We start from the raw sequence: 10,010 nt of genomic DNA on the forward strand, positions 1-10,010 counted from the left end.
CGCTGGGGCGTGGCCGCTGCGGCTGCGGCCAGGGCCATCGACTCGCGGCTGACACCAGGATGTGATGAGTGTGATGCCGGTGGTCAGTCGCAGCCGGTCTGCGCGTGGACCCGCCCCCTTCTCACGCAGGCCGGACCCGCCCCGTTAGGCACTGGTTCTACTCGAATGCAGAGCCACATCAGACCTCAGCACGAATTGAAGAACAGCATCCTTCGAATGGCTCATCCTGATAAAAAGGCTTCAACTTTATTTGGGATGTTCATGGTAGTCAGGAACTAATGAAATGCTGAATGCAATCTTATTCGAACAGAACCATAAAACGAACTAATAAATTGAAACGAAACGACATCTTGAAACCCCACCAGCCCATCTCGACCGAAACGAACGCTTAAAACCTTTGCCAGCGGCTACCGGAGCCTAGATACGATCATCAAAATCAAACCTGAAGAGAACGATTCAATTTTTTGTATCACAAACAAGACTAGTTCTGAGTAGTGTCAACCCAAAGTTGACGAGCCACCCATATAGGCATACATTATCTGATACGTTCCTGTGCTGTTGTCTGTTGACTGCTTAGCGGCACAGTGCGTGGTGATAAGTCACATTCTGAGTGTCACAGGCACACGGAATGTGCCTACGATGGGCCCGTCACCATGCCTGATAACGAGGCCCGCATAGGACTTACCGACTCTCCAAGTGTTTCCCAACTCGACTCCGTAGCCCTTAGACGTCTCGGCTGATGATAACGCGCCTATCGTACGTTGTGAACGAAAAATATGTCGTGGAATATACAGGGTACTATCCAACTACATAGACGTCGCCGCGTTACACATTGCGCCTTACTCCATCATTCACCCGAATTTAGACAACACTTTATAACAAAACCCTCCTCAGCTTTTGGTACCATTGTGGACCTAAGCCAAAGGCTTCGTCAGATATCGGCCACAGAACTGTCAGCCAGTGCCGGGTGCGAATGAGGCCGTAGCAGGAACGCGCTGGGTGCCAGTTTTTCTCGCCACGCGCCGCGCGAGGTCGGCCGGTGTCCGTTGGCTCGTCAACTGCAGGGCGGAGCTCGCGCGATCGTACCGTTCACCGTTCCCGCTCGGTGCTCGAAACGAGATTAGTTTGTGACGGCTGTCGCTGGGCGGCTATCAGTTGTTATCTTAGTGACCCAGTCATCGAAGAATAGGAGCAGTCGGGATGGAGGTGACGCCCTGTTGAGCTGATATTGTCAGACAAAACATCTTTCTAATGGCTTATAATCATACCAGAAATAAAACAATATGATTATTTGAGTCATCGAATGGATCTATTGATGGAAAAACACATTTTCCGTCCTCACACACAGTCATGGCACCGCACGGCGTCCCGGTGCGGCGCATTATCGAGATCGGAGGGCGCGTCCCTTTGGCAGTGGGCAGCTGTCTCACCCTGGGTGGCGCACCTCTCACACACGCCTGAGATCCTTCACCGGCCGGCCGGTGTCCCGAAACTGACCCCGCGCCACCCGCCACGCTACAGACACGTGCCCTAGTCGTACAGCGTGGTCACGGGATCACACAGACAGCACACTGCACAGATATACACACACTGAGGTACGCGCACAACCTACACAGACGCAGCGAGTGAAATATGTAAAACTCGACTCACGTCCGACACGCCGGGCCGTTTGTTCACCTGCATTGTAATTCGTTCAAAAAGTTACCAAGCTGGCCACTATGACTGGAGTTGAACAAGATTCCTACATGCTTCAAAAAGCTGTTTTTCCTGGCACCACCGACCGCAGGAACTCGCGTTCTGCTGCTGCTCTGTACCGATACTGGAAGGTCTAAGGAGTCGATCTCACGCTCACGCAAACACAGTCGTCCACGCTAATTCATGCTCACTTTCTGACGTACTAAACCATCAGCTCCTCAGACATGCCGTAATGGACACCTCGCAGCTCCATAAGCAAGCCTATCAAAGGCTCAACCACACTACACTCTCGCAAAGTCACAGACTTCTCCTTCAGGACCAGCTCAGGCAGACGTCTCACTCTTGCCCATCTACTCCCTGCAAGATCATCCTCAAAACACCTTCCTTTGGCTCTGCCACCGGGACCCTCAGCGAACAAATGAACGAAATACGACGAATGGTAAAATGGAGAAAACGAGCGGGCGGAGCACATTTACTGAGTCAAAACCCACCCGTCCACATCAGTATGAATGATTGCACAATGCACAGGCTATGAACATTGCCGGACGGGCAGTCGTCATAAACTCAGTCACCTGGACACATTCACCCCGGATCATACCGAACGCAATAGAGGTCCTCTCAGTCGCAGGGCGGCAGCGGAACACTGGACAGCAGAGTCATACGGCCAATAAACCGTTAAAGCGAGATATGAACGTTAAAACCCCTCCCATGCCACACTCATACGCGCGCACAATATGCACGGCCTGTGTCACCTACCGGAGCTGACAAGACTTGCCTGAATCTCGGATTCCGAGAGCAGCGCCGAGCGCGGGCCGCTGGCTGAAAGAGTCCACCGCACGAGCGTGCCGGACGCGGTCACCGTCCGCGACCGACCGGCAGTAAAGGGACCGGTCGGCGGAGCGCCGAGTCAGGCGGCTCGCTGCTGACGGTGTCCGGGGGCGCGCGCGGGGCATATCACAGAGGAGGGCCGGCGCCGGCGGCCGGCTGAGGTCCGCAGAGGGGTGGGGGAGGCGCGGCGCGGCCGGCCTCAGCCGTCCACCGGCGGGCCCAGGTACACCATGGACACCTCCGTGTTGCCGTACACGGCTGAGACGGACGGGTAGAGGCGCCGGTCCGGCAGACCTGCCGACAAGGGGGGACGATACGGTCAGCCAACGACGAAAAGTAAAAGTGACCAAAGACGAAAAGGGTTTGGTTGAGAATAACGCACACAGACAACGATACGAAAATGCTGAATGAAAGATGGGCAAAGAAGTGAAAGAAGACAACAAGCGACGTTAAAAACAGTGTGGCATAAGATAGCAATGCATAACTGCACGATACAACTAAAAGAAACGAAAACGAACGTCAATGGACATCACCGATAAATAACATTATCCCGCACCGTGTTTACAATTGCTTCACGTGCAAAGAAAATTATCAGATGTCGTTTAACTGATTTGTTAAATGTCTAGTGACGATTAACAAACTGTTAAACGTCTAGTAGACATTTCTGCCATTTTACCGTCTCGTTATTTTCACTAGGGGAAGTTGGGGGAACGCCGAAGACTTTTTTTCTGACGCCCGTAGCACGCAAGGTAGACAACATACGCTATTCTTGTTGGCGTCATTCGAGAGGCCAGTCTTTTGCCTTTCAAACATACCAGGCGCATTTGATGAATTCGCATACCGTTAAGCGCACAAACTAAAAATATCAAAGAAGTGACTTTTTCGGCGTTGCCCCGGACTGCGGGGAAAGCCGAAAATGGGAGAAATGATCTACGGGGAATGCCGACATTGATGTTTTGCCATTTTATCTCAAACTTTATCCAGAATTCATCAAAGCTGACACACGTTTCAAGAGCTTGAGGACGCGGTGCACACTGGAAGTTATAATTGTGTGATATAATAAGAAAATGCCAGGTAAATCATTCCTTATAGGTAACAGGCCGTTGTGTCGGTTGAAAGTGTAATTTGTGTGACTAAAAATACGCGTTGCTATTCTACAGCAGTAAAGTCCACGTAGCGTGCTTTTAACACGTGCGTAATCGCACGTTTTCGGCATTACCCCAGCCAGCCATATTTTCATTTGCAGGCCCATAACTTTTCAACGTGCTGTATAAATTTCAAATAGGCAGCACACTTATGCAGAGACATGCTAAAGATTACTTGACCGAATTGGCCAGACAAACGGTAGCATAATGAGTAAAAAATGCAGCTTCAAAGGCGCATGTAGTACAAGGGAAACGTACCTTGAAAACGCTCTTGGCGCCCTCACAGTCGAAGTATTCCGAATGACGACTCGTAACAAACATGCGATAATTGTAGTCACTTAAGCTTCAGAGCATCACTGACAGGTGGCATCCATGTTTTACGGTTTTCGAAATATCTCGAATTTCGGCTTTGCCCCAACTCCGGCATTGCCCCAACTTCCCCTAGTATGCGCAGAGAAACGCAATGAAACATCATTTTCCTTTTCTTTTTAGTTCTATTTTGGACTTAATCTTCAATGTACCTGTCAATTTCAGGCCGATCACATTGTTTGGACCGTTTTTCAAAACTTCATCCGTCTCTGCTTCTCGTTGTCTCTAGCTCTGCTGAAATATGTCGTATTTTTATATAAAATGTATTTTTTACCTTTAAGCTCCCGAAAGATATCGGCGGTACGCGGTAAAATTATTAAACCGCTCGTAGGTAGAAAAATCTTTTAAACGTCGAGCCGACAGCCGAGACGTTTAAAAGATTTTTCTACCTACTCGCGGTTTAATATACGAGTATAGTACAGAGTAGCCTAAACTCTTGGAGGAAACGACAAACGTCGAAGTAAACATATCGTTCTCACCTCTAAACGCCACACCCAGGAACTCGTAGCTGCGTTCGAACGACAGCGTGTTATCATCGCAGTCTAGGATGACCCGGATCCTTTCCCCGACCTGAGGACAAGGTAAAGACGGCATGGGGTCACTTCACCGGTACCGATTTCACGGCCAAAGATAGATGGGGTGGTCATGGATCTCACGTCAGTGAGTCAGCGCAAGCGATTTTTATTGAATCATTTCGTGAACGATTGACGAGTCTGGGACATTTTGAGCTAGTAACCTCGTTCATCGGAGATTCGACGTTAATGGAATACAAACACGCATCGTTACCATTCCAAAGTCTATGATTCAACCACAGCATCTGAAACTAGCGAGCAGGAAACATTGCACTGGCATATAGGGATTGCAGCTCGTCGTGGCGTGGCAAATTTGTAAATGGGTTTCAAATGAATTCATAGAACACTCAAAGCACGACGATCGGTGACAGCCGTCGCGACAGACAGCGTTGGCAGTACCTAAATTTGGTCTTAAGATTATAAAGATACCATAATTCAACATTGTTGCATACATGGTAAATGGTGAAATGATTTCATCGACATAGATATCAGTCAATCTCAAATTACTTGTCTTCACCTGCCACTAGGCTATCAACGTGTCCCGTTTTTTTGTTGTTTTTTTTTTACCATCTCACTCCAATGATTGTAATCTTGCAATGATTCACCATGTTTCAGCCAAACTCCCCCGAGCTAGCCACTGTCCCCACCATCACCGACCTGGTACTTTGGCGCGTTGTTGAGCCGCGGGTAGGTGCCGAGGGCGTCTCCGTTGTGCAGCAGGTGATTGTCCACCAGGTTCCAGCCCCAGCTGTGGGCGTCTGAGCCCAGCAGCGGCAGGTAGCCGTGGCACTGCAGGCTCGCCTCGCTGGTGGCCACGCCGACCACGGCCACCGTGCCCAGCGGCCCCTCCCACACCACCTCCCAGGCGTGCCGGCCGTGGCAGAAGCCGCGCTTGCCCCGCGATGCGTCCGTGCTCTGCGCCACCGGGTTGCGGTGCAGCGTGAAGCCGTTCGGCTTGATGTAGATGTTGCGCGAGCTGTCGGCCGGGTTCCAGGCGTGGCAGAAGGCGCGCAGCTTGGCCTTGTAGGTGGGCACCGAGCAGAGCAGGTCGGAGCGGAGTGCCTCCTCTGCCAGCTGCCGCTCGCATGGCAGCCGCCACACCTCGTTGTTCTCGTCATTGAGGAAGTGGTACCAGAGCTTGCAGACGAGTGCACAGTTGCGCAGATCCTGCAGACTCAGATAGGAGAAGATCTGCTCGAGTGTCTGCTCTGGTAGCCGCAGCCAGAATGACTGGCCCTTTACAGGCTTTGATTTCTGAGTCCTGAGAGACATTAGGTGGCACATGAAGTGGCCACTGGAGAGCACTTACACAATGCTCAGGCTTGCACAGCACAGGGTGCACTGCATGGCAGCTTTATGCTACTGCACTGGGGCAGTAAATAGAGCCAGCTGCTTTTATGTGTCTAAGAGTTGCTGTTCAAACAACTCAGGCTGCACTCCATCACAAACACTGGCAGTCTGCCAAATGCATGATGCCTCTGAAATAGAAATTCAAGAGACAAATTAGTACCTCGTTATCTCATATCTGATACAAAGCACATAAAAGTCATACACCATAGGCATCATTTCTCATAGGCAGGTTAGGACTAGGTAAGGAGTTAGGCCAAATGTCCACCACTGACACCATGTATGGCATATTAATGCAACAAATAGCAAATCCCATTTCCCAAGGCTGGTCACAATGTTTTAACTAAGAATGCTGCTGTATATGCCATTTAATCTTCCCATGCAGATAATATCTCACCACTGCACAGTGGCCCTTTTTCAGAATTAGCACGCATTAATTCCCACATTACCTGAAAGTGGTGCAAGACATCACCACGTGATCAAGGACGTATTCCCTGCCAATGCAAAGAGAAGAAAAGAAACGAACTGCCCAAGGAGATTCGGCCCAACAGCGACAGGCCGCTCGGCCCAAGATTTGGCGCACGTTCGCACGGCTCGCCCGCCGGCCCAGGCCGCTCCGAACGCAAGTGTGGCGAGCCCGCCAGCCGACCGCGCTGCACTGACCGCCAGGACGCCCCAGGGCGTCACGTAACCGCATCTACAGCTGTTGCCAGCCACCGTTAGTCGGCCCCGGCCGGGCAGCAACTAAGGTCGGCGCGACGCGAACAATACAAACACATAGGCGCTTTTGACGTTAGATCTTAAGCCGACCACGGGACTTGTGCGGCTTGGACATCAAACGCGACAAGAAATCGGACAGTTTTTCTTGAGCACAGCGTTATGCCTACATGACATTTCAATAAGCACATCTTATGGCAAAAGTCAAGCCACATTTAGGCGCACACCAGGTGACACCAGCTTCGAGCCAGGTCAATGAGCTTAGTCGTATCGAACAGGAGCCACAGCCGCTCGCGGACTGAACTGGCTCACGTTATCCACCGTAGAAGCAAAATGGCGCAAAATGGCGCGATGCCCTTTGGTGGACATGGTCAGAAAAGATCGGCGATTCGGACGATGTATAATACGACATGTCCCAGCGTGTGCTACTTAACATAAAGGTTCATATGTATGCCGCCATCTCCAGTTAATAATTGTCCTGTTATTGTGTCCACAATAGTCGGCAAAAGTGGTCTATTTAAGCTTATACAATGAAAATTGTGGTTTCTAGGGCTTCTACGTAAACTCAGCTTCACAGCCATGCCACTAATTTTTAATATTTTCTCACCGAAAGCCTTACAAATTGATGTTCATCTCGCCCTACTTTTTAGGGTCCGCAGGTGGTGTCCGCGCGCCTCTCGACAAACTTCGATTTTGCGGTCAGTTTTACCAAAGGTAATTATTTTTTAGGAGGTAAAAATGGCACCATCGGATAGTTTGGAATGTTTTGCACACGATTAGACTGCTTTTAACTCAAAAGAAGAGAAAAAAATATTTTGAATTAATGCGTGCTAATTCTGAAAAAGGGCCACTGTGCACTGGTGGGCTTCAAACCTGCTATCTCAAATCTCAATCTTGTCAGAGATCAACACACAGGTACCTATAATGTATGATCATTGCACTCCTGCAAATTGCTGTCATTGAATGAAAACACTGCAGCAGAAGTTGAAGTAGCTTTGTAGTTTGTGAAGTAACTAACTGGCACCCATTAGTCATCTCAAAGTTGAAGTCACGACCCGTCACAGTGGCTGTTAGGGGGAGGTGGCCCAAGAGCATGTATTTGGACTGGAGATTGCAACACAAATTATGGCACTTTTCAATGATATTATTTCTAATTCTTGTAGCTTTTAGAATGTAGGATCCCAATTGCTGAAGGTTCAGTAATATTTTTTTAAAATTTGTATCATTTAAATACTTTTCGTAAAGCGGTGACACTGTTGCTATTGCACAATATGCCCAGAGTACACCTCTCAGCTCTATTTACACGAAGTAGGTATGACGACCATGTACCGAATCTTGCCTATGTGCATGCATGAACCCTAGGTAGGTACTACAAATAAGCATAAGCATGAAATAGGTAATAAAATGGTATTGGTAAAGCTGGCGTTACCATCAGTGGTAGGTAGGTTAGATTGTAGGTTGGTAGGTTGTGGGTTGGTAGATTGTAGGTTTGTAGGTTGGTTGGCTGTAGGTTAGTAGGTAAGGTTAGGTCAGGTTAGATTGTTTTTTACTCTAACTTCATCCACGCAGTCACATATACTGGTTAGCGGCAATGGTGATGCAAGCTTTACAGATACCATAAAAATGACAGATGGAACTCTGGGTCTCTGAACTCTTTGACATAAAAAAAACATAAAATTGTGAGCAGAAATGAAAATAAATGGCAATAAGCAGCTCCATCCAATGCAATTATAAAGATGAAAACTAAAATACGACCAATTACGTGGCATGGCATAAGTAAGGACAATTCATTAGGCAACAATCTTCATGCCTTTCAAAATTTCACTGAATATTATCCAAGTGTGAAACCACAATTACAGATGGATGTAAATGTACGGGAAATGAGAAACAAATCGGGGTATAATCCATAACACTTAAAGGAAATAGTTCACTTTCACGAAATTATTTTTTTTGCAATGGATTTGTGATTTTTTATGTTCAAAATGATCAGCAAAGAAAATAAAACCTTTTTACAACAAAATATTATTTTCTATATTTTTGATATAGGAAGAACTTTTCAGTTTCTGTAAGGCACACGCGATCCAGTATGAAAAGAGCATGGGTCCCGAAAATTCTTCAGAAACTAGAGAAATTATCGCGGCCACCGGCATTTGGGCGATCTGCTCGTGCTTTTGTTACTGGAGCGCCTCACTGGAGCGAATTTCTCTAGAGTTCTCGTAGATAATTTCTCTAGTTTCTGAAGAATTTTCGGGACACATGCTCGTTTCATACTGGATGCGAATATATGCAAGGCACACATCCTCAACGCAAGACACATTTTTCGGGACGAGAAATAGAATATCTTTGCCTAAGGTGATCGTTGGGCTGTAAAAGCTCCTGATTTATGCTCGTCTCAGCCCAAGCTACGGAACTGCTATTCCAGTTCAAAACCCATGTTAAAATGTGAACTATTTCCTATGAATTGTGTTGTGAGATAAGTCATTGTGAGTGAGAGATAAGTCATTATCTCTCACTCACAATGGCTCTCCAATAGGCATTCAGCTTTCTGACGGCTTCACCTTTGCTAGCAGTAATTGTTGTGAACGAACAAATACATCGTAAGCAATGGGTCTAAAAGCATGGGTTAAAAAAGACCATGTTTTAAAAAATGCTCGCAGGTACGAATTGCTAGTCAATCCCTCGGCACAGACAACAAAATACTAAATTGTTTGTCGTGCTTAAAAACTATAAAACGACTTTGTATATCCCTCAGTTTTCCTTTTCTGAAGTAAATGAGTTATTGCATTCATGATTGTTCATATGTGCATGAAGTTGGCATCGGATTCGGATTCGTATTCAGCGTCGAGTACCGAATCACTTGAAAACGTCATATCTGGTCAATTCGGGGACGGGGAGCACGAATATGACATTAATTTTGCCCTAGCAGGTATCCCTTATCCCTTAATCGTCCCTTAAACGACGGGGCGCGCCAAAAGTGCCTCAGGGGCTCTTCCGATCACGAAAATAATGGTCCCAGGCGATTCCCCGGGTCGATATCTAGCCGCACCACCACTAACTTCACACGTGCCTCATATCCCTTATCCCTTAATCGTCCCTTAAATGACGGGGCGCGCCAAAAGTGCCTCAGGGGTTCTTCCGATCGCGAAAATAATGGTCCCAGGCAATTCCCCGGGTCGATATCTAGCCGCACCACCACTAACTTCACACGTGCCTCACATCCCTCATCCCTTAATCGTCCCTTAAACGACGGGGCGCGCCAAAAGTGCCTCAGGGGTTCTTCTGATCGCGAAAATAATGGTCCCAGGCGATTCCCCGGGTCGATATCTAGCCGCACCAC

At 48.1% G+C, this 10,010-nt stretch overlaps 1 protein-coding gene across 1 annotated transcript; it reads right to left on the reverse strand.

Annotated features, from left to right (window-relative positions):
* Positions 1-1,287: 1,287 nt before the first annotated feature.
* On the reverse strand, positions 1,288-9,304 carry LOC122385049 (F-box/SPRY domain-containing protein 1-like). Its single transcript, XM_043373025.1, has 4 exons — positions 9,191-9,304; positions 5,267-6,087; positions 4,517-4,607; positions 1,288-2,817 (listed from the first exon to the last, which is right to left on the reverse strand). The coding sequence occupies exons 2-4, from the start codon at positions 5,891-5,893 to the stop codon at positions 2,723-2,725; spliced, it is 813 nt and encodes a 270-aa protein (XP_043228960.1). The 5' UTR covers positions 5,894-6,087; positions 9,191-9,304; the 3' UTR covers positions 1,288-2,722.
* Between the last annotated feature and the right edge of the window lie 706 nt (positions 9,305-10,010).

The sequence above is a fragment of the Amphibalanus amphitrite genome, unplaced genomic scaffold, assembly GCF_019059575.1.
Source record: "Amphibalanus amphitrite isolate SeventyFive unplaced genomic scaffold, NRLGWU_Aamphi_draft 000206F_arrow, whole genome shotgun sequence".
Lineage (NCBI taxonomy): Eukaryota > Metazoa > Arthropoda > Thecostraca > Balanomorpha > Balanidae > Amphibalanus > Amphibalanus amphitrite.

Excerpts from the sequence above, each read along its gene's own strand:
- LOC122385049 (XM_043373025.1), bottom strand. The coding sequence starts at position 5,893 with ATGTGCCACCTAATGTCTCTCAGGACTCAGAAATCAAAGCCTGTAAAG. Across the intron at positions 4,608-5,266 it reads ACAACGCGCCAAAGTACCAG|GTCGGGGAAAGGATCCGGGT; the intron begins GTCGGTGATGGT and ends CCTTGTCCTCAG. Across the intron at positions 2,818-4,516 it reads CCTGGGTGTGGCGTTTAGAG|GTCTGCCGGACCGGCGCCTC; the intron begins GTGAGAACGATA and ends CCTTGTCGGCAG.